The 25,629-nt window shown below is 43.0% G+C and overlaps 1 protein-coding gene across 1 annotated transcript; it reads right to left on the minus strand.

The window, feature by feature from the left end:
* Positions 1-1,283: 1,283 nt before the first annotated feature.
* Positions 1,284-25,396, minus strand: LOC122774489 (solute carrier organic anion transporter family member 5A1-like). Its single transcript, XM_044033833.1, has 9 exons — positions 23,013-25,396; positions 12,652-12,784; positions 11,125-11,342; positions 9,914-10,078; positions 9,093-9,291; positions 6,297-6,456; positions 5,938-6,182; positions 5,800-5,864; positions 1,284-5,591 (listed from the first exon to the last, which is right to left on the minus strand). The coding sequence occupies exons 1-9, from the start codon at positions 23,971-23,973 to the stop codon at positions 5,071-5,073; spliced, it is 2,667 nt and encodes an 888-aa protein (XP_043889768.1). The 5' UTR covers positions 23,974-25,396; the 3' UTR covers positions 1,284-5,070.
* Between the last annotated feature and the right edge of the window lie 233 nt (positions 25,397-25,629).

Here is a 25,629-nt window from a genome sequence, read left to right on the forward strand (position 1 = left end):
ATCCTCCTCCTCACGTACAAAGCACTTAATGGTCAGGGCTCTTCATACCTGAAAGACCTAGTCTTACCCTATCACCCTAATAGACCACTTAGGTCACAAAATACAGGTTTACTTGTGGTTCCCAGAGTCTGTAAGAGTAGAATGGGAGGCAGAGCCTTTAGTTACCAGGCTCCTCCTCTCCTGTGGAACCAGCTACCAATGATAGTTCGGGAGGCGGAGCCTCTCTCTGTATTTAAAGTTAAACTTAAAACTTTCCTTTTTGATAAAGCTTATAGTTAGAGCTGGTTCAGGGAAACCTGGACCATCTCTTAGTTATGCTGCTATAGAACTAGACTGCTGGGGGATTTTCCTGTGGTGCACGCACATTCACTCTCTCACACTCAGGGTATGATTATGACTTTTTATATGTCATTAACTTTGTCTCTTTCTCTCCCTAGTTTGTGTCTTTCCTTCCTTCCCTCTCTCTCTGTATTCTCATCATGCAGGTTGCAGGATCAAGATCCAGTTTCCGAGGCTACGCTCATCGTCACCATTATTATTATTTTGTAATTAAAAAGTCGATATCATTGACTGTATAAACTTGTAACTTGATACAGTTGTTGTGTATCTGCTGCTGGTCTCCCTCTCTCTCTTCTGTCTCTCCCTCATCTCCCTCTTGTCCTTTCTCTCCCCCCATTTTCTGTCCCCCACCTCTCCACTGTCCCCCATTTTTCCTTTCACCACAACCGGTCGAGGCAGATGACCGCACATCTCTGAGCCTGGTTCTGTCAGAGATTTCTTCCTGTTAAGAGGGAGTTTTTTCTCTCCACTGATGCCTAGTGTTTGCTCATTGTGTGAACTGTTGGGGTTCTCTGCTCTCCTTGATGTTGTCTATGTACAGTGCCTTGAGATAATGTATGTTATGATTTGGCGCTATACACATAAAATTGAATTGAATTGAATATATACATACATAAATGTCTTGTTTTTGTCCACAATCTAAAAAGAATTAACTTTTAATGATTTCTTTGTTTTATGGAGCAAATAAACCAGAACATATTCACATTTAAGAAGCTGAAAAATCACACAAACTGGTTTTAAACTAAAAAAAAGTTCAGTAATTGATGAATAATTGATGAATAACAGAGTAGAGACATGAAAGCAACCTTCACTGATAAGGAAATAATCAATAAAATGTTGACGATGTTTTTGTCCACAAATAATTCAGTTTTAATGATTTTCTTTTTGTTGTGAAAATAAAACTTAGTCCATGTCTGCACTCAGTGAAAGAAGACGACCACAGATTTTCCTGTAATACTCTTTTATTTTTATTCATTTTCATGAGTTTTCATGACATGAGTGAGAGACGAGTGTGAACGTGAGTCCACGCATTTCCACAACGTCTCTGTCCAGTGTGTGTTCACTTTAAAAGACTGTACGTCTGAAATAAATATAACACTGATTTAAAAAAACAACTCATCTATACGTGTGTACAGAGGTATAGCGCCCCCTGCTGTCACAAAGACAGATTTTTTCTTTTGATTTTTTTTACAGAACCTACAATAACATTCGGACTTCCCTAAAGTCTCTTTCGCGCTAAAATTAGTCGGATTTTTAAACCCAGGTGAAGTCGCTATAAAACCGTGATAACATGATTCCCAATGTTAGTGTTTTTTGTTGTTTTTTTAACTTCTGCGTGAATTATGTTGCGCCAGACACAAAGCAAGAGGAAGAAAACAACACCGATGCTCTCAGTGATAACTTTATTTCTTTTGCACTGTTCACTTCGGGCGTTTTTTTAAATTGATCGCTTAAAAGATCGGATTGCTGAAATGTATGATATTGAGCACTGACGCTAATGGCTATGCTAATGATCGGCAGATGAATCAGCTGCGTTTTTTTTGGCAGAAATTTTGTTTTAATAGTAAAAAATTAAAAGAAAAGTTATTTGACCAAGTAAAATTCTTCAAATTCAGTCGGAGTTAAAGCCGATAATACGGAATAGTATTAGTGCCACATGTAAATTCTGAATTCTGATTTTAATCTTTTATTCCAGAATTCGGATTTTAATCTCAGAATTTGGACTTTAAACTCAGAATTCAGACTTTAATCTCAGAATTTTATTCCAGAATTCGGATTTTAATCTCAGAATTCGGATTTTAATCTCAGAATTCGGACTTTAAACTCAGAATTCATACTTTAATCCCAGAATTTTACATGTGGCGATCAAATACGCAGGATTTCTAAAAACTCAAACTTAGCTAATTCCTATGTTAAGGATGTTTTTACGTCAAGTGAAGAATCACAACTTGATAAAACTCACATCTTGTGTGGTGTGAATGCACTTTAACACTGACGGTCGCCTTCAGTAATCCTTGTTACAGAGGTATTACTTTGTAAATACTGAATTATCGCCTTATTACATAGTTATTACTAAGCTATTATATGAGAATAACGTGGCAATACCACATTCTAACAAAATATTATCCAGGTGGCGCTCTTTTCCAAACTGGTAGAATGTGTTTTGCTTTTACTAAAAATATATTTAAGACAAAAATAACAAACAAACAAAGGTAACGCGACAAAGTTGGAGGTTGTGAAGTTATGAAACGCAAAAACACTCATTGTGACAATATGAACGTTATCTCGGGTGTTTTTACACACGTAGAAATGCGACGCAGCTCTCGTTGTAATACTGGAATATTATCATGTTATTTCCTCCATTGCTACCAAGCTAGTACATTAGAAAAAAGATATTATCGTAATTCAGAACATCAGAAGTGCATTGGGTTCGGATTCCTGGGATGGCTGCCTCCAAACACGCACTAATTTTAATGGTAATAGCACTTTTGTCCGACAAATACCACATAGAGATTGTTAACGACTGGCTAGCAACTTCTCTGAAACTAGCTAACTTCCGAGTTCTGATGTAAATGGAATGCAACGTAATACCCTACATATTACTAAAAATTGTAACGCTACGTATTAAGTGGTAATCTTTCTACCAGGGTTCTACCAAAATACGTTTATGGCTAAATAATAACAAAAAAAGAACGTTACGCGATTGGTCAAAAACACGGTTGTCGATGTCACTTTGAGGTCACTTCCTCTTCACTGCGCAACCTTTATTGGAATTATTCATAGTTTAATTGTAAAGAACTAAAAAAAAATTAGTAGTAAAGAAAATTATTAGTTTTTCCATGAACGGCGCAGAAGCTGGTACCGTGTTATTAATTTTCACGTTCCACATTTCAAGTGTTCGCAAAATGCTCCTCCTGTTCTTTTCATCATCGGGTTCTTCCGAAACGATACTGGGTAAGAACGTAATTTACCACACAGAAGATACGTTGCTGTACTTTTAATGCAGTCTCGCAACGCGTCGCTAAATATTACGGTTACACTACTTCATGCTCGCTGTGGCACACAATAACAAATGCTCAAATTTGTAAGATAAACACGTGTGATTGTTCAATCTCAAACAGTACAACGTACATTGGGGAATGTATCGTTAAGATTATACTCAATCTTAGTTCAACTTATGAAAACGTTTACTCCTGAGGTATGAACACAGAACTTAGGTGATGGAGAACGTCTCTGTGACGTGTTTCCTCGTTGTTGAACGTGATGTATAAGTAGCTAAAAATTTGACCATAACAAACGCTGTCCCTCAGCAACGCAGATTAGGGCTGCAACTGAGGATTGGTTCAGGATATTCCGCTCGGCAGACGTTCCACAAACACGACATACTGTTATGTATCAGGCACATCCACCATCAAGCGTTAACTGTGTGAGTACAATGTCAACATCCAAAACTTCAGCAAACACGGCTTCTTCTTCTTTCTTCTTCTTCTTCTTCCAGGATCCTGCAAATGGACCTCAGTGACCGATCCAGCTGGGACTTTGTGGTTTTTGTCTTTTCAGGTTAAACCACTTTATCGGGGTGGGTGGCAGTGGGGGAGGTTGTGATTGTGTGAAACAATCTGACTTCCAGTGTTAATACGACATGTGTCAGCAGAGCAACAAAAGAAAAGGATTTACGTCACATGGGAAAGTAAAGCTGCTGAGCCCAGTGACCTCTTTTCAAAGTTTTTAACCCTAAAAAAAAACAGATGCTAAACATCTTTTTCTTCTTTTTATACATAGCACCATGCCATCGGTTTCCAGTTCTTAACACTTGCTCGATCGCAGTGTCTCACATTTCCATGGTTGTTTTTCCTTTTTTGTTGTTTTTTTTTGAGTGTTGATGATATGCAGAGTTCGTAAAACAGAAATCACTCACACGATATTTAAGAAATTAAAAAAAGACGGAGAAGCAGCAGCACACAGGCATGAGCTGAAGAGGCAGGAGGAGTCACCTGCTCAGGTGACGTTTATTCTGAAAAATTCTGAGATTACTCTCAGAGACGGGCACCGGCACGGTTCCCGATCAGGTTCTAGTTTCTGTCATGGACATCTGAAACCAGTCCACGTTTACACAAAGTTCCACCACCATCGACAGTGGCAGCAAGGTCCTTCCTTCTTCTAATTCAAAGCTTGCTGCTTCTCAGGAAGTTAACCCCTATAGTTTTGGCGGCCAGTTCAAAATTTGGTTTCTGGAACCAGAACCACGCTGGAGTCGTGCCGGTGTGACACAGGTGCGTCTGTATATGTTCTTTACACGTGAGGTGTGAGTACTGTGGAGATGGAAGGCACGTATTGCCGGGTGAGGGAGGGTGAGGTGGTGACGAGTGATGAAGAAAAAGCTTTCCGTCTTCTTGCTGTGGCGGCTGGTGGACAATAAAGACAAACACCTGGCTGCCGCTTGTTGTTTTTACTATTCAACGAGATTTGCCAAGTCCTGCAGCAGAGCCGGGGTCTCCAGGCTGCACAGTCTCCAGACTAGTTCAAGTATTCAACAGTTCCAGAAGTTCAGGGTTAGTCAGGAACTCCAGTTTGTGGTTTCTGACCTGCAGTTAGAGCTTTCAGCCAGCCAACATGAGTTTGGAGATGAGAGCCGGACTTCCCTGTGGTGGGCGGAGCCTCTGACGCGAGCTAAAATCCAGCTGACTGGATTTCCGCATCATTGCTAAGCCCCCCCCCCCCAAAAAAAACTCAGACTCGGACCGAAACACGTTCCAGTGATCGGGCCGGCGTGGGGGCGGGCGTGGCTGCAGGTGACGGTGCAGCCGGAGGGGGAGGAGTCAACCCCTTGATCTCGTTGCCGGGGCAACTCTGGGTGCTGACGCCACGGTTGAGGGGGCCGGCGCGCAGCGGGCCGTTAGCCGGCAGAGCGTTGGGGTCGCTTCGTGGGATGTTGACGGGGCAGGAGCGTGTGCGGGCATGGCCCTTGTGGCCACCCGGGTGGCAAACGAGGCTGCCGACCGTGTCGACGGGGGACAGGTGGCGCTTGAGCCACCGCTCCACCCGCTCCTCCTTGTACTTGATGGAGTACCAGGTGAGGAAGATGAAGAGGAAGCCAAAGAACTTGAGGCTGGCGGCGAGGCCGAAGTAGACGAAGCGCAGCGAGGTGACGTCGTACTCCCAGCAGGAGCCGTGGACACCGCAGTCCTGCTGCCACAGCATGCAGGTGGTGTCGATGACGGCACCAAAGTAAATCGGTGTTGGGATGTAGGCTGAGTGAGGGAGAGAGGGAGGACAGAGGAGGAGGAGAAAGAGGAGAAGAGAACATCTATTCTCGACATCGCCACAAATCAGAGGTTGTCTGGATTTTAAAGATTTAATGAGCAGATACAATAAGGGCTTTACAAAAGTTCCTCCTCTGGCACTAATTAAAGAATAATCATTGGTATCTGTGGTTTTTCCTGCAGGGATTTTACTCACCGAGCGTCCGGAGGAGAACAAACTGCATTCCCAGAGCAAACGGCCTCTCCTGCTCCGCTACAGACCTGCAACACATCAACGTTCACACTGAGGCACTCAAAACATTTATATGTTTGAAACGAAACCAGACGCTCATACCTGAGGGTGACGATGATGGCGGAGGGCTGAGCGCACGCTGTGATGAGCGTGACGATGAAGAGGAAGATGAGGAAGGGGATGAGGGTGCCGCAGGTGCGGTTGCACTTCCCCGACACAGCGTAGCCATTCTCGTTCAGGTAAGTTTTGACGATGACGAGCTGCAGCTGGTTGCCGCCCTGCCCTCCGGACGACGGCGTGATGACCTGCCGACTCTGGACGCAGGCGCAGTCTGAGTAGTTACGACTCTGGGGAGCAGAGTGCGGAGTTTTAGTTCGACAACACGAATATCAAATTTGTCAGGAGTGTAAATTTATCGTAATAAAAACGGATGCTTTGGCTCCAGTGTCCTTGTCTCTTACCCCCGTGCTGTCGTTGGCCACACTGCTGCAGCCGGCCAGGCACGGGTTAAAGTATGTGATGCCATCCGAGCCGCAGACCGGAGCGTACTCGTGGATTTTACAGCCGCAGTTCACATTGCAGCCACCGGTCAGGTTCCTCTGGGTCATGGTCAGAGTCGGTCTGCAGAGATGAAACAGAAAAAGTTGTTCCATCAGGTTTTTGTGTGTGTTTTTCATGAGATACTGACAAATGGTGCATTTCCACCGGCTCTACTCGCCTCGCCTCGGCACAATTAGGTTGCATTTCACTGCATAAAAGAAACTGCGGTGACTTCGCTTTATACATCACACACACAAACGAGTGACTAGTGACTTTACACCAGACTCCTGTGGTTGGTGGAGATTAACCCACGTTTTTAGGATTGTTAAGTAGTTTTAACTGATCTACAGTTCATCACTGTTCGGCTTGATTTGTGTGTGGGACGTCTCTTCCTGTGACAGGACTCGGGCCAGTCAGCAGCCGGCAGTCTGACCAATCATCGCATAGTAGGTACTCAGCGCGCTTTTGGAACCTCGCCTGAGCAGGTACTAAAAATAGTACCTGGTAACAGGTTCTATGCTAGTGGAAACGCTACTTAAACCATGGCGTGGCGTGGCGAGGCGAGGCGAGTAGAGCCGGTGGAAATGCGCCAAAAGAGTCAGCACTGACAGCATTGTGCGCCCCCTGGAGAACCGATAAAATCTACACCATCTATGACTTCACTGTTAGACACACTTTTCCAACAGGAAGTTTGTAAACCACTCACTCTCTCACACCAAAGTCCATAGAGAAAATCAGTGATTTTAGTTGCGGGGACACAGGAGCTGCTAGTCCTCTGCTGCCTCTTGTGGTCACTTTGTGTCACTGAAGTAATTCTAAAAGAACTATTTTAAAGAGGCCATAGCACGGTGCTATCTCACTTGTATGTGAGATATGGAGGTGTACTTACAAACATGAAGTCATTTTTATGGTCAAAAACGTCCTAGTCACTACAAACGAGCCGATGTAAATGTCTCATCACTGACACTCTCGTCAGCCGCGCTGTTTCAGACCAAAACCACACCCACAGAACACGGACTGTCTTGTGATTGGCCAGTTACCTGGAAGTGACGTAATTGGCACGTCAGCTCTCAGACCCGCAGCTCCCCCTCTGGAAAGGTGGATACACCTTTCCAGAGGGAAAGGTGTATCCTGCTTTATATTGTCCGAAGTTTGTGTAACAATCCTCCATGAAGTGGTTGCCGCTTACATGGAGGTGTTTGGGAAATGAAGCAGGGATATTCCCATCAAATATGAAAGATATCCACTGAGCTTTTCTTTGCTCATTGGCGGGGAGCTTGTGGAGCATCTGGTATTGTTTATCACAACCCAGAACAGAACAAACACTCGCTGAACCTTTTTTCTGAACCTTTTTTCCTATGTTCTCAACCGATACGCTCAGCAGCTACAACGAGAATAGTTCTTCTTCTTCTACGGTTGAAAGTACGTCACCGGATGTGCCCGGACTCTAGTACCGGGACTAGGAGGCACTGCTGTTTACAGGAGCGGTGAGATTCACCAGTGACGTAATTAGCCAACAGAAGTGCCGTTCCGCTTTGATGGAGGCAGAAGTGGATCAACAACTCCTCTGTGTGTGATGTTAAAATCACTCATTTTCAACTGGACAGTGTTCAGTCAGCACTCACAGTTCAGCTCATGTGATCTTAACATTTGGATCATTGCCTTTTTGCTCAGGACAGAGACACCTGACATCCTGACGACTGGAGGAGGAAATGCAAACGAGGAAATACATCAATGATAACGAGATAAAAATGATCAGAAAAGATGGAGGTGGGACTAAAAGGGCATTGAGCCAAGGATCTTCCGCTCTGTACCCTGGACATGTTCCATCGTCTGAAAACTCACTTCCTCCACGCAGCCGACCACAGATGAGCGATAAAAACTAACTCTGTCAGGCCAGGATGTGAGAGAAGAGAAGAACCACACTGCACACAGGAAGTGGCAGTTAAAAACCCTGCAAATATGAGCAGACATCTTCTTTGTTTTGCTCCTGTGTCATTTAAAGGTCATTTAGAGAGGAAATGTAACAAATGACCCAGAAGTAACTTAAAGAATCCTTTGTTATTGTTTGTTATGCAATCTCACCACTTGATGTCACCAATTCTTACACACTGGACCTTTAAGACACCTTTCAACATCCTTGGAACTTGAAACTTTCCTTTTCAGTCTGGCTTTTGATTAAATTTATATTTATTTATTTACATTTAGCATCTACACTTACAGTGAGCTGTGGTCCTGTCAGGACGGGTTCGTCCACAGACAGATTTTTAAATGAAACAGAGTAAAAAAAATTAAAAATATGGATAATAAATCTCTAAATCTTGGGCACAGATCAGGCTCGAGTCGCGTTCGGCCATGTGTACTGACAGTTATTTTAAGTTCTTTTCATGAAAAATAAAGTAAAATAGAGTGAATTTAAATGATTTTTTAAAAATGCATAAAAAAAAATATGGAGTGAATTTAAAGGGCGAATTTAAATGTAATGTTTTTTTTTTAAAACAAACTTGACTGACTAAACATATGGAGCATGTGTCGTGTTTGGGTCGGGTTTGGCTCGACTCTACACTACGTAAAGAGGGCAGAGAAGTATTGAGATCGTAAAACACGCTATGTTCAGCTCACAAAACAAAGAGCTGAACATAGAAGTGACAACGTCGCTTCTCTTTCCTGACGACAATGACTCACTACCGCCCCCTGCCTGTGTCGCAGAGCCTCACCCAGTGGTGTAGGGGATGTTGATTCCTCCAAGGTTGATGCTCTCGCAGCCCACGATGAACAGCGTGGAGAAGCAGAGCAGAGAGACGCCGCTGCAGATCATGGCGAGCTTAGCCGACTCACGCGCTCCCAGCTTCAGCTTCTTGATAATGTAACCGCCAAGGACGATTCCGACGCCGGCGCTGGGCACAATGATCACACCTGGAGGGGAAAAACACGCAAATATCGATTCATAAAAAGCTTCATGTGTTTAAACAGGGTCCCCACACCTTGGTGTGAATTTTCAACAGAATGTGCTGACTGATTTGCAGCACATTCTGCCTCTGGACAAGTGATTGTCCTTGGGATCTTGGTCAAAGTCAGTCTTTGTCTTTGGTGAGACAGAGATCCTGGAATTTATCATTTCCCAGACATCACGTCGTCATTCGCTCACTCTTGTTTTAACTTTACTCGCTCGTTGTTCTGCACGGAATCTCTAGTCAATGAGCAGAGAGAAGGGCGTAGGAAGGCATTTACCTAAATATCAACTTCAGTTCTTTCTTGCACAAAATTCAAGCACTTTCAATGACCTATGTCTATTTAGGGTATTTTTAAAAAAAAAATAACTTTAAAGGGCCTTGAAAAGGGTTAACATTCAAAAACTTTCAAGGATTTCAAGGACCTGTGGGAACCCTGAAGGGCACGTCAGCGGAGGGAGACATGTCTATTAAGGGCAATTTTCAAAACTTTCATGGGCCTTGAATTTGGAAAAAGTACATATTATGGTCAATGTCTCTGCGGGAGACATTTAGAGCCTTGAACGTGTTGCGCTGATTCCACTCACCAGTGTAGATGCTGGCATTGGAGGCCGGGATCCCAAACTGCGACTCGATGAATTTGGGGATGAAGGTGATGAAAGCGGTGACGATGGCGCTTTCTGCTGTGTACGACAAGCTGACGAAGAGGAAAGTGACGTTGCTGAGGATCCTCACTGCTGCTTTGGGAAGGTCTGAATGAATGAATGAATGAAGGTGGGGAGAGAAGAGCATTTTGTGACTTCCTTCGTTCCCGAATCGACTTCCCGTTTATTTGTACCACACACCATCAACATTCCTGTCACATCCATTTAACACAGGGAGGACACGTTAGAAGAAGCTTGACTCGACCAAAAGGCATCCCTCAAGGCTCTGCTTAAGGGCCCCCCCCCCAATGATCTGGCATTTGACTGCTCCATATAATCCGTGTATATGCTGATGACACTATTATATATACATCACAATATGTACATATATGTACATCACAATCTATTTTCTAATGCAAACATACAAACCCCCAAGCCCCTGTGACGTGATCATTTATCACTTAAATAATTCCTTCATTTCTTAAATTTTGACTGTTTTTCTTTTCTTTCAAGGGCCTTGACAAAAAAGTTAAAATCCAAAAACTTTCAAGGATTTCAAGGACCTGTGCGAACCCTGAAGGGCATGACAGTGGAGGGAGACATGTCTATTAAGGGACGATTTTGAAAAACTTTCAATGGCCTTGAATTTGGTAATAAAATTCAAGGCCCTTGAAAGTTTTTCAAAATCCCACCTTAATCCTTTCAAGGATTTTAAGGACCCATTGAAATTTTGACTTTTTTTTTTTTATTATTCTGACAGAATTTTTCCTGGATTTTCTTTTTTTTAATTTCCAGCTGTTTTTGGGAAATAATGAGATACTTTACTGAATCTTGTTGGGAGCTCGACTGGAAGCAAACACGTTCCAGATTAATTTTATTTTGCCATGAAATAGAGACACTGGGAGAGTTAGCTGTCCTGCTAATCATATAATTTAACCAGGGAAAAATCTCATTCATTCAGAAAATGCGACACTCTTCCATATCTTTCTCCTCCCAATTTCATTTTATTGTTTATAAATTGATCTAGGTCTCTTGTATTTGTTTCTTTTTGTATATTCTCTGGTATAATTTCCTGTTTTTTGTTGGTCGTATTGTAATTATAGCGTTTATTTTTGCACTTCGGTGAGACATCGGTGACATCACATCTCCGGTACCTTTAATGTCCTTGCCAAAGCCCATGGACGAGGTGACCGCCTGGCTCTTGTTGTTGCTCTTCTCCTTGAGGACGTCGTCGTCGCTGGACAGATCGTCCATGCTCAGCTTTTTCCTCCTCTTCTTCTTCTTGTGTCGGGGCGGCAGCTTCTTGGGGAATGCGAACATAGGGAAGATGACGAGCAGCATGGCCACAGCACACAGCAGGAACCCGCTCCACCTGGACACACACGAGAAGGTGGTGGAATAAAATGAATAAACTTTAGTCAGCACATGAATCACTGGCAAAGTCATCGGTCCTCTTTCTGCCATCATCACTCATGACTCATGTAGGAAGCCGTGGCTGCTGGTGAGTCACTGGTTATGTTGTCGAGATTGTGTGAGATTATGGCATCAGTGAGAGCAGTAAAACGACAAAAACAGACAAATGACTACAGATTTACAGAGGATATGAAATATCAGCTAACAAGAACTGCAATTTCTAAGCACTGGGTTTTGCTTGATTCTTGATTTGAGTCATTTTTAGTCAGGCTTCCTTCTTTTTACGAATGATAGGTGATGAGTTGATGGTGTAGAAAGAACCCCTCTGACACAAGACTTGTGCCAAACAAAAGGGATTTTATTTGGTTAAGTCAAGCATCAGACCAAGCTCTGCAGCAGCTTGGGAGAACGTTCCTGCCGAATCTCTGAACAATTCTGCCTGCATAGGAGCAGGTCCATACTTTTAAGGGTTTCTCTAACATTCTCCTCCTACACAACATATGATCGTAAATGTTAAAGAATCAACAACAGGTTTGACCTCGGGACCCCTTATTTCCAATATAGGAAGTATCTGCGTTTTTTCATAAAAGCCTTTTCTAGGACTGGTCCAGGATGGGCCCATAAATGTGTCATAAAAACTGTCCTGGGTCATGCTTGTTATGAGGAATTTCCTGGTTACTTTTCAACTGCAATGGAATGCACATCTTTAACTTATTCGAGACAGAATGTAGCTGTGTTAATGTGTTCATCTAATGTGTATTCATTCGTCAGATACTTCATTTGTAAGAATGGTCGTTTTTTTCTTTATTGTTCGGTGTTTATTGTTCCACCAACCAGGCTCGGACTGGACTTTGTCCACTCATATATCTTCTATTTTTGCTGAACGAAGGTTTTTAAAGGCGAAGTCGCCAGATAACACATTAGTGATCGAGACAGCAGTGGATCAACAACGCCTGTGTGTGATGTTAAAATCACTGATTTTATTGACTTTGGTGTGGGAGAGTGAGTGGTTTACACTATTTTAAAGATGGCAAACAACCCTGCAAATTCTTTCCTAATGTAGTGACTAATTTACAGCCATGTATTTAACACTTAATATCATTTTGAATTAGTAAATTGATAAAAAATCATTTCCCAGACTTTGGGAACCACTGGGGTAAATTGGGGACGGAGATTTACACATTTTTTTAAGATTTGCTGAAAATGGGACTCGACATTGGTCATAATTTACATTTCCATCAGACTAAAAGCAAACAGACTCTTGTTACCAGTTGCCGATGAAGCGTGGGTCGCTCTGGTCAATGTTGACGACAGTCTTGGGGTCAACATAGAAGCCGATGAGGACTCCTCCCAGCAGGTAACCCGCCGCTGGGCCCAGTGCTCCCATCACATACATGATGGCTGAGGATAGGAGGGAAAAAAACACACAGATGAGAATATATTTAATCCTGCAATAAGCCATTTCTGCAACTGAGGCGAGACATGCATTTAAAAATAAAACAAGACGTCATGTTGTTTAGCCATCGGACTTTGTGTTCAGTTCAAGTCAAGCCAATATTTATGGTACTCTTGTCTGTGTCTGCCTCCATCACTAAATTCAAATGTCTTATTTTGTTACTTCAGCATTTTAAAACCTTCCTTCAGATTGACCTCAGTGACACAAAGTGACCACATGAGGCAGCAGAGGAACAGCAGCTCCTGTGTCCCCGCAGCTAAAATCACTGATTTTCTCTATGGGCTTTGGTGTGGGAGAGTGAGTGGTTTACAAACTTCACTGTGGATTCTACCCCATGCAACAATCCTTTTAATATAATAAATATATGAATATGAACAAATCCAGGAGCCATAAAAATACTAATTAATATAGATTAACATAATTTTCTTTCTCTAATAAAGCAAAAAAAGGGAAAAACTTTTTGTCCAACCAACCCTTATGCAACGCTTCAAATCAAAGCTAATCTAGCATTAAGTGAGTGTTACAAAAGGCCCTGTGTGTGTGTGTGTGGAGGTCATGTGTGCACATCATATGACCATGCAGCAGTGGCGGCGGCAGCAGCAGCAGTGGATTTCTCCAATTAGAGGGAATTAAAATCTTAAATTCCTTGGCCGGAGTTAAAGGCTGACACAAAAATCCACTGATGGCGTGACTGAAAAACTCCGACAGAGCCAGGTACTGGGTCCGGTCCCAAATCTCCAGTATCGTACTTTTCAAAATAAAATCACAACTTGCTTGTGCCGCGTCTACGGCCGACAAAAACACTGTTTTATTTGTGTGAAATGTTCAGACATGGAGGAAGATTTGTTCATTTTATAATTATCCCAAATTATCTATTTGATTTCTTTCTTTTTCGGGAATAATAAATGTCAACTTTCTTTAAAGCGAAACATCGAATTAGTGTAGTCCCTTTCTTATTTTGAGTCATTTGAAGCCGAGCGTGGCCAAAACACAAACCAAAAGACAGCAGATTGATTTAACTGAAAATGACTTTGTTTTTGGGGCCACACGGTGGTGTAGTGGTTAGCACTCTCGCCTTGCAGCGAGAAGACCCGGGTTCGAGTCCCGGTTGGAACAAGGGCCTTTCTGCGTGGAGTTTGCATGTTCTCCCTGTGTGTGCGTGGGTTCTCTCCGGGTTCTCCGGCTTCCTCCCACAGTCCAAAAACATGCAATGTGGGGATTAGGTAAATTGGACACTCAATTGACCATAGGAGTGAGTGTGAGAGTGAATGGTTGTTTGTCTCTAGTTGTGTGTGGCCCTGCGATGGACTGGCGAACTGTCCAGGGTGTACCCCGCCTATCGCCCGATGTAGCTGAGATTGGCACAGCACCCCCCGCGACCCTCTGGTGGAGGATAAAGCGGTTAGATGATGACTGACTGACTTTGTTTTTGAATAATCTGTTGGTTCATTTCCTGTTTAATGCAGAAAATATTAACAGTGGCAGACAATCAATCTTTACAGCAATGTCACAGCTGCTAAATTACTACAACTATGTATTCAAAAATGTACGTAAAATCTTTTCAAACTAGATTTTCACAAACAAAGTGTGTGTCTGCTGCTTTAAATTGTCTTAAATATACTTTTATAAGAGTTCCTGGGGCCATTCCATTTTTTGTTGTTCAGCCATTTTGGCTGTGTTGAATGAATATAGCTCACATTTTCCAGAAGACGTTCATTTTTGGTCGTCTCACTTCCTTAAATCAGCCTAAAACTTACTTATTTGCTCCTCGCCGCAAAAAATGTTACCTTCTCCAAAAACAGCTGTAAAAACATTATACGTTACAATATTTTTTTCCACTTTAAAACGTGTCAATCTTTTGAAACTACTTCAGCCTGAAATATACTTTAAAATTATCTGGGATTTTAGAGGGCCAGCATGTTTAAACAACTCAGAAAAAACCTTTTTCAAAAATATCAGTAAAAGTATTTTTAAATGGACCTTTGTTGTCAACAGGAAGAAATTAGGTTGTTTTTTTGTTTTTGTTTTTTTAAATCTGATACTGCAAAAAAAAATAACAATGCATCAAAATCAATGTCAGTCAGTCAGTCATCATCTAACCGCTTTATCCTCCACTCGAGGGTCGCGGGGGGTGCTGTGCCAACCTCAGCTACATCGGGCGAGAGGCGGGGTACACCCTGGACAGTTCGCCAGTCCATCGCAGGGCCACACACAGCTAGAGACAAACAACCATTCACTCTCACACTCACTCCTACGGTCAATTTAGAGTGTCCAATTTACCTATTCCCCACATTGCATGTTTTTGGACTGTGGGAGGAAGCCGGAGAACCCGGAGAGAACCCACGCACACACGGGGAGAACATGCAAACTCCATGCAGAAAGGCCCTTGTTCCGACCGGGGCTCGAACCCGGGTCTTCTCGCTGCAAGGCGAGAGTGCTAACCACTACACCACCGTGTGGCCCCAAAATCAATGTCAATAATAATAATAATTTTATGGAAATGATTGCATTTAAAACAGTGGAGTTGTGTAAACATACTGGCTTTATTATTAATATTTACATGTATATTTCAGGCTTGTATTAAATTGTATTATTTTTTGGAAGGTGACGTTTTCTGCCACAAGGAACAAATTTGTCAGTTTTAGGGAACTCTTAAGAATTAAATCTTCATCTGTACTGTAAGTAAAACCCTGAATATGTTGTATGAAGCCACACAGACATCGTTGCTAAATGACATATTTCATTACATGTCATTTAGCAGACACTTTTATCCAAAGCAACTTACAGTGGAATTGAATACAATCGGCCAAGGGTGGAGTCAAACTTGCGACCACTGCGACCATGAGGTTTTTCGCACACAGGGTAGCAGTCTTAACCACTGAGCCACTCCAGTGGCCACTCCAGTGGCTCAGTGGTTTCATAACAAAACAGGGTTAAAAGACGTGAATGGGTGCATGCAACTGAGACACAGGAGGGCTTTTATTTTGAAAGAGGAACAGGATGTGTGTGTGATTGATCCGGACGTTTAAAGCAACAGGTTGAATCCAGAACCGGCCCTGTTCTACATCCTTGGTGGTGCTGTGACCACACTTGACGTCTGGAGCTCGAGTGTGGCTTCCTGCCAAAATGGCGGTGTTTCTTTAAGAGTGTAGCAGTGTGACAGAATGATGCGTGACGTTCTGGAGATCTGTTCCCCCAAAGAAAGGCGAGGCGTTGTGTAACGTGGACACAAAGAACATGCGTTCAGTGTGAACACAACCTTTAACCCTTAACTGAGAGATTCCTCATATCTTACAACCCTTTTCCCTTCATACGGAAGTCATTATATTCCAGAAATGCCAGCAGCTGTTGGAGGGTGAGCAGTTACTCATCAGATGATCATCCTCGCAGATGCTTCATCACAACTCTCCTCTCAACTATTACATCATCTGAGCTCGGGATGATGGAGCAAAGCGACAGGATTGAGGGCTCAGGCTTTCCAAGGGGACCTTGTGGCACCAAGGATAATCTCTTATCTAGTTGGAAAAAAAGGGAAAAAACCTGCTGCCGGTGGACTGTCGTGTTATGTAACTTGATGAAGAGGGATAAAAAACTGATGTGTTTGGATCTGTATTGGTTTAGAATAGTTCATTATTTTGCAGGCAACCTCTTAGTGGACAGAGAGAACAGGTAATTATTTAGCAGTCAGTCTGTCTGTGGATATATATTATAGCTCATTATTTAGCAGTCAGTCTGTCCGTGGATATATAGAATAGCTCATTATTTAGCAGTCAGCCTGTCCATGGATGTATAGAATAGCTCATTATTTAGCAGTCAGTCTGTCCATGGATATATAGAAAAGCTCATTATTTAGCAGTCAGCCTATCCGTGGATATATAGAATAGCTCATTATTTAGCAGTCAGCCTGTCCGTGGATATACAGAATAGCTCATTATTTAGCAGTCAGTCTGTCCGTGAATGTATAGAATAGCTCATTATTTAACAGTCTGCTGGTGAATATCGATAGCAGCTCATTATTTGGCACTCATCCGCTGGTTTATAGTATAGCTCATTATTTGGCAGTCAGTCTGTCCATAGATATATAGAAGAGCTCACTATTTGTGTGTTTCAGATTCTTGGTGTTTTTATAGGTCTCTGCAACAAATATTGGCCAATGGCAGAACAGATTTCTAAAATTCCCACATCAGTCAAACTCTTCCAGTGCCTGCAATTCAATGTCTGCTTTCATGACATCATCATTTTATTTTTGTATACATGCGTAAAATGAGTGAGAGTGATTCTCAACTCTATAAAGTAGCCAGGCTGTTGCATCACCATCACCCACACAACGCAAAAGTAGCATCTGTAGCGTCGCTCCCTACAATCCTGAGTGGCAGCGACCGACACCGTAAAAAATAAAGAGACAAATGGCAGCAGTAAATCAGAACTAATGAAAGACAAAAGTCACATTCAGAGGTTTAAGACGTGGACACGTTCAACGAGAGCTGATCTGTCGTAAATCAAAAAACATTAGTCAGAGTTGGACTTGCCGACGTCTCTGGACTTTTATTAGATCTTTAAAGACAACAAAACCGGAGTGCCTGCATTTGCCAATTGTGTCCCACTGCTGGACAGCAGGAGTAAACCACTGTGAAAGGGACAAACGGACAAAGACAGAGCTGAGGACAGATTATGTGTGTGTGTGTCTGTGTGTTGGGGTTTTACAGTGGAGTGTTATGGTATAGCTGCGGTGCCATGGCAACCTGCTGACGAAGCACTGTCTGCCCCCGGTCTTCATGAGCCTCACTTTGTCTGTGTCGATAACATTCAACAGTGCCATGGAGCGCAACCTGTGAAGCTAAGCTATTGTTTATTTTTAGCACAAAAAGAATCAACACAAACTTTGCTTCTTTAAAAAGTTCCAGTGTTTGACATTTAGAAGGATTAATGGGAAGAAATGTAGCATTCTAAATAAATTTTAAATTTACATTTAAGCAAGAGGCTTTTATCCAAAACAACTTACAAAAGAGAAATAAGCTACAAAGAAGTAGTCTAGATAGAAAAAGTGAGGATGAGAGTGCAGGGGAGGGGGTAAGGTGAGTGCTAGGACAAAAGATGTTCTTGGAAGAGCTGGGTCTTCAAAAGATTCTTGAAAATAGACAGGGACACCCCTGTTCTGGTAGCGCTGGGTTAGGGTTAGGTCATTCCACACACATGAAAAGTCTGGATTGTGTTTACGGGGTGTTCCCTAACATACGTACTACTGTCAAGACCTTATTTTCAGCAGAAACAAAAAGGTTTTCTGAGCCCGTTTGTAGTTGGCTAGCTTTACGAGGAGAAGAGGTGAATTGGGCTTGTAGCCAGAGGGTTAGAATGCCAGCCAGGTCAAGGGCCTGAGCAAGGTACCCAATACCCACTGGTGGTGTTGGACACTGTAAAATTTACCTCTAAAAGGAGGAACAACTCTGACGGATAACGTTACTTCTAGAAAAACAGCTATCGTACGTGCAGTCGAGTGTTGACGCAAATGGCGCAAGAACTTTCGAGGCGACGTCTGCAGACAAAGCTAAAACCACAGCTAATGATATTTTAATTCATCCATTCATTCATCCACAGGACGACATTTGGTCACTTCCTTTTGTTGTCCGGACGCTCTGTAATATCACAAGGACATGAAACTGACCTGACATTTGTTATCGATAATTGTTTTTGTTAAGAAACTAAACGGAAGGAAACAAATCCTGGAAGAGGTACACAGAGACGAGGCATGCAGACGAGCAGCTGAGTTTGTAGAAAAGTGACGACACTACTGCACCGCTGTGATGGCTCATTAAAGTTTCTGCAGCGTTGCTGCTGCCGCGTTTCAGAGCCAAACAGAGCATCTCTTATTGGCCTTACAAAGCAATATTGTGCTGAATTATTCTAATGGATGTCTGCTCCCGCCTTTGGCTCCCATCTCATATGTAGGTTAATGCAAAGCAGGGCCAAAAGGAACCATAATTGTTGGTTAAAGAGACGAAAAAGCAAGTATGCTGCACCCAAGCTGTGACAAATCAGGGTGACGGAGACGACGTGCTGACCCTTGTCTTTGTCTTTACTAAAGCTGCCACTTTCCCAAATAAACAACTGTTTCAGAAACAGATATTACGATAAGCTAAACAGACATCAGAATCTTGTATAAAAAGTGGAAACACTAGTTTTACACCTCTTCACACTTGGTTTTCAGGAGCTCCTGCTGACGCCTTTGCACATCAACAGCAACACAACTAAATGGCACACCACACAAGACACAACTGACGACAATCGAGTTGTGACACGTGAATGAGTCTGGAAGCAAAATGCGAATAACGGCATCATTGGGCCATCTCAATCATTGGTCCAAGTTCAGGAGAATACACAAAAGTTTTGTCTCACATCAGCTATTTATTCACACAGAACTGGCGTTTTGAGTCAGTCATGGAGCCGTGAACAGAGCTGCAGTCGTGGAGATGCAGAGCAAGAAAGCAAACAAGAGGCGAAAGGCGATTGATGAAATGGAAGCTTGTGGAAATAACTAAAGCTCGATAGGCCTGCTGTTAACAAACACAGTTTTAAAAGTCTTAAGTTCTGGATCGTTGCTGATTCCAGAAATTCCAGATGATGATTTTTGTTTCCACCTGTAATATCTGTCACTTCAAAGAGAAGTGATGGAATGCATCCACAAAGGTCGGAACAAAGCAAGTAAATGGCATGAAATTGCAAATAAGTATAAGAAGAATTTCCAACGCAACTCTTCTAAGAGTATAAGGGATTCTCTAAAGTTTTTTATCGTATCTGTGTTTTGGGAACAACCTAAAACGCTACTTTTGTTGAAAAAAACGGGTCCCAGAAAAAAAAATCCCAAAACTTCATCCACACATTTTTGTGTAGAAAATGAAGATGTCATATCCTTGCCTTCTGCTCTTTTTCTCAATTTTTGGGCATCTATGTCAGGCAATGATACAGTGCCACATACAGGCCTGGCATAGGTACTACAGTGACTGTTGTTAAGTCAGACACATTTTTCAGTTCCATTTTAAATGCTCAACACACTAATATACTGTGGACGTCTGGCGTATCCTGAGCAGAGCTGATGCCTTTTAAAATGAAAACTGAGAAGTGAAGCTCGAGTCAAATGACACAGATTGATCTCTGTTTGCGTTTAACACCGTCCCGTGCCAGTAAAGCACCTCCTTGTTTCCGTATGCCCTCGATCAAACTTGATTTAGACAGTGATGCAGAGTTAGAGCAGCGAGCTAAACGAATATGGACGACATTCCAGCAGAATCTACAGGGTGGCTTCAGGTTTGCTAAAGACATCATCTCTGTCCATTCTTCTCATGTTCTGCCACTAACGTAATAACCTAAGGAGGCTCAGTAGCATAAGAAGCCCAATATCAAAAATATCAAAATATCTCCTCACTGACGCTCTCGTCAGCTGCGCTGTTTCAGACCAAAATCACACCCTCAGAAGGTATCTGAGGTATCTGGAAGTGACGTAATTGGTAGGCCAGCTCTCAGATACACAGCTCCCCCTCTGGCACGGTGGATGCTCTGCATCTCAGCAGCTACAACAAGAGTAGTTCTTCTACTTCTGCGGTTGGATGTACGGAACCGGATGTGCCCGTACTAGTGCCCTCACCAGGAGGCGCTACGGTGGTGAGAGGAGTGGTGAGGCATACTGATGACATCATCGACATACGGAAGTGCTGATCCGCTTCGCAGAGCCCAGGAAAACAATAAAACCCTATTTTCTCAGCAGTGGCTGAACTGTTCTGAAACTTTAGGGTTTCATAAACGAGGTAATGGCGCAGATGCACAGACAAAAAATAATATTGTGACAAGGATGTGTCAAAATTGGAGAAAAAGGGGTTTTTGATACGGAACTACATATTGTTCACAAAATGAATCAATAAACAACAAAACAATAACTGCCAGAAAAGGAAAGTGAAAGTTATCTTGGAAAAAAGGGCCAGAGGAACTACCTCACTGGACATTTCTTTGACAATTCTAAAGCCATAAAATTAAAATAAATCCAGACGACCTGAATTATCATGATGGTTCTAACTATTATTTATCAAAAATTGGAATAGTTTAGCTTGAAATCTGCATTTTTTTGTACACTTTCTATCTAATTCTTCTTTTATTTATAGAATCATTTCTAAACTTACCAACTTTGTAACTTTAGTTCTGCCCCACCCCCACCCCCACCCCCACACACACAATTTTCAGGAATGTACATAAGCCCTTTCCCTCTTCCCTCCCTGGTGCTCTTTCATAATAACACAGCTTTATTTAGGCTTTACCTTGTTTGTGGCAGCTGGGCCGAGAACTTCTAAGGAGGCATGTGATTGGGAAACTTTCCATGTGTGTGTGAGGGCTACAACGATTATTCGATTATAAATCGATCACTAAATCAAATCTTCAACTATTTTCGTAATCTCCTCGCGGATTTCATTGTTTCATTTTTAATATATTAAAACAAGTATCTCGGATTCTTCAACTTCTTAAATGTGAATATTTCCTGGTTTGTTTTGCTCCACAAAAACAAAGAAAAATCATTAAAACTGAATCATTTTGTGTTTGTGGACAAAAACAAGACATCTGACATTTTACAGACCAAACAATGAGAAAAAAATCCATTAAGAAAGGTGTACGCTTAGATTATAAAAAGTATATAGAGTTACAACAAATAAGCATAACATATCAATGATTTCATTTATAAACCAACTTAAACTGCTTTATTTTTATTATTAGGGTTAATTGACTACTAAATCAACTTCAGATTTGCAAATGTGTACGTGTACACGCACATTTTCCCATTTGAGAAACTGGTTAATATTTCAGGATATTTTCGTCTTTTGAAGAAGAAACTGCTAATTAGGACATGATGGAATGGAGTTATGCTTTTAAAGTTTTGCAGTTAATGTGCTGTCATGTTGTTTTCAACATGTACGACAATATTTAACTTAAGTGTGACTTCAAAAGATATAGGTCGCGAATCAATCGGCAGTCGCATGTCAGAAAAATTGCATTTAGATATTTTACTCAACTCGTTTAGCCATGTTCTGCACCTTGCTAGGTAAATTGGGGGATTTTTACTACTACAAATATGTTTAATTAGGACGTGTCAGAATGGTCAGTTATGAGCTCTATGTGATCTTTTCTTAACAATTTGTGTGTTGTACGTCGGTGAAATACGTCCCCTGACTAAATACGGCGACCGAGTCTGATGTGAAGTGGTGCGAACACACGAACACACGTTTGCTGACTTTATCCGGCACATTAGCTTCATATATAAAATCCTCTGTAAAACACTGTGCTCCACTGTGCAGCCACCAACAGCACATTTGTCCCGCCTTGTTGACATAATAGCGCTCTTCCTCCCTCGCCTGCACTCTCGCAGGGACAAGGTGGAGCTAAGGTGGAGCTTGCGAAGTAAACGTACTGGTGGGGCGGTAACATACGCGGTGAAATGCGCATGCTGACGTCATAAGCGCAGGGAATTCAACATCGAGCGTTTTATCGCCTATACTTACACTAAGCGGAACCACGAAAACATGACTGAGTATTGTTTTTCCACACTTTGGCGACTGGTAGGGCCCCCAGAGTCCCAAATATCAGTATTAAAATGGTTAAAAAGTTGATTTTGCATAATATGTCCCCTTTAAGGAAGAAGCCCATCCGTCTTGTACCACTTTATCCTCCACATGAGGGTTGTGGGTCTATATTGACACATAGACACAAACAACCATTCACTCTCACATTCACACCTACGGTCAATTTAGTGTCCAATTTGCCTAATCCCCAAATCTGCATGTCTTTGTACTGTGGGAGGAATCCAGAGAACCCGGAGAAAACCCACACTCACAGGGAGAATATGTGAACTCCATGCTCCTTGATATGAACGGGTTGGGAACCCAGGTCGAAACTGTTCCCTCGTGAGCTAAATTTAAAAAATAACGTTAATGCCTAATATTGGCGCCCAATAATCAGCCAGGTTGATAACTGGTCGACCCCTAATAGGAGCATCAGCTGATCCTACTAAGATTACAGATGCAACACCTGAGAATTTTACTCAAACCAATCAGCGCACAGCTCATTTCATTGATTACATTGCTTTCAAACCTGGTTGGTAAAGCCTCTCATGTTTGAAAATAAGTTGAGAACTCTTACCGAGATACAGCGACGCATTCTCCTTCTTGACGTTGTCATCCAGGTAGGTGGGCCCCAGCGTGTAGATGGGCGTGGATCCCATGCCCACCAGGATCTGAGCGATGATGAACAGTGCCACATAGAGGTTGTGCTCGTTGCCCTCCTGGTCTCTGGGACAGGAAGTGATGTCGACGCGGTCCCTGCCACTGGTGTTGCTGTTCATGCACAGGCCCTCGTTGGCAGAGGACGAGTTGACTTCCTGAATCTGGTAGGGCGGGGAGATGAAGTGAGGTAAGGAGAAGAGAGCGGCGCCCACGGCAATGAAGACCCCACCGACTGCCAGCCAGCGAGGCCTCTGGCCCCTCCCACCAAAGTAGCTGATGAAGACGACCACAAGGAGGCTCCCGATGTCGAAACAGCTGACGAGCAGGCCCGACTCTGAGCTCCTGAGGCTGTACCTCTTTTCGATGGTGGTGATGACGCTGCTGAGGTAGCCCGACACCATGAGTGACTGGATGAACGTTAGGTAGCACATGCAGAACAGGAAGCAGCGGGAGTCCTGTAAGATAAGACCCAGGTACTTCCTGCAGGGCAGACGGATCTGTGCTACCCTGGAAGCAAAGAACCCCGGGGGTTTTCTTCTCACTGCGGTTTTACTCCTCCGGATCTCCGTGTTCTCCATGTACGAGCTTGGTCTGTTCAGCGCTGACTTGCCTGACTTGGGCGGGTAGTTAGTTCTTGTTGGGGACTCTGCCTCGAAGGACTCCGCTTTAGCCGGGAGCTGGATGAATTCCGCACTCTCTTCCGCTGTTATGGACAGCTGCACAGAACTAGCGAGCAAGGTTTCCTTCTGTGGCTCGGCATCATTTAATACCGGCAAACTTGTAGATTTAAAGTTTGCGCTGGGATCCTCAAGCTCACTGGAAACCCCGTCGTCTTTCTGAAGTGACGTGGACAACTCCTCTTCTTCGTGGTCTGCCATTATTTTCAGTCAATACCACCGCTCTTTATGAGATTAAAAAAGGAAACCTTATCCGGTTTCAAGGCAAGAAAGTGCTCATGTATGTGTGTTTCTGTCCACTTGGATCACTAACATTAACAGTAGGTGGCGCAAAAGTCCAGTTCAGCACAGAAGTGGGATAAGTAGATCAGTCAGTTTAACTTTTTCTCATTAACGGTGAGACAAATGCGATATTTCAGGACATTTTCAGAGTTCTCATTTCAATTTTAGTTATTTATAAATTTTGGCTCAAATAAAAAAAATTGTGAGAGCAGGTTGATATGATACTCATCCATTTACAGTCCATGAGGTGTGCTGCCCAGTCCATGTATTATTAATAGTTGCATGTGCTCCCACAGACAGAGTCCCTGTGACCTAAAGAGGCCCCCACCCTCCAAAAAAGGCAACAAAAAAAGATAAGCAAAGCCAGAGCAGACTCACGGCTTATCTGCAGCACAGCCTCTGCGGTTTGTTTATCTTGTCATGCACATGTAATCCGGAGATAGAGACCAGGGCCGGGTCTCAGCCTGGCCGGCACAGAGAGCTCCGGGGCCGGGGCTGCTGCTGGTGCTTGGCCGCCAGGGACGAAATGAAGTTGGGGGGGCTTTCTGCAGCATCCCCGACGCCGCTGCAGGTGAACAACACAATGTCACCTCCACTGGCAATGTAAAGAATGTGGTGGTGGTGGTGGAGGAGGTCCGCTTCACCTCCTTAAGTCCACCTCCTTTCTCGAGTCAAGGGCATCCTCCTCCGGCCTCACCACCGAGACCCGCACCAGCTTCCCTCCCAGCGGGAGAGCGACGCTGTCATTCAGTGGTTAAACGTCTGCATTAGTTGAGGGGGGGCTGGGGAGTAGTTTTTCCGTTATGAGGAAAATATTTAAATACAAATTCATAAAAACGACGTGAACCATCTACGTAAAAGGAACGAGAAAAAATTATTTTCGTGACGGAGGTCGCGGCGCTGAAATACCGCAATGCCGCTGTCGCTCCGCCGCTGCTGATGCTGCTGCTCGGTCCTGTTTTCAAAACAACGGCGTCAAGCTGCAATGCTGACAACGCGGAACCGGAAGTGGTGCGCTTCAAAATATAACATAAATAAATGCGTCATTCAACATCACTTCAGATATGGAAGGGGAAAAAAAGAACCACACGTACACACGCGTAAATCAAATAAAAATGCATATACTTATATCGTTAGGTTAACTACAAACAGAGTACACCTTGACTTTAAAAGGCTGCGGTTACATTGGGGATTCTAAGTTGAAAAGAACAACCGGAAGCGTTAGCTAGCCGGACAGCTAGCGGCCAAAGCCTAAGTAAATAAAGACAAAATCAAAACCTCAATGACAGATTTTCTTCGTGGTCATTAAATCTTCATGTCCGATTGACACGCGCTCGCTCTGGGAACTGAAGGATAATCTGGTAAAAAAAACATCAACATCGAAGGAGGTTTTTAAAAGGACAGCGGAAACACCGGGTTTGCTTTCACAATAAAAGCAAAGTTGAAGAGAGCGAGAGATGTGGTTATATTATGTATATATTTGTATTTATTTATGTATATACGTTAATTTAAGAGCTCTTTTTAACCATGGAAGTAAAAGTAACCTACATATCACCATGGAGAAGCACTGGGACA

Source organism: Solea senegalensis, linkage group LG1 (genome assembly GCF_019176455.1).
Source record: "Solea senegalensis isolate Sse05_10M linkage group LG1, IFAPA_SoseM_1, whole genome shotgun sequence".
NCBI classification, from domain to species: domain Eukaryota; kingdom Metazoa; phylum Chordata; class Actinopteri; order Pleuronectiformes; family Soleidae; genus Solea; species Solea senegalensis.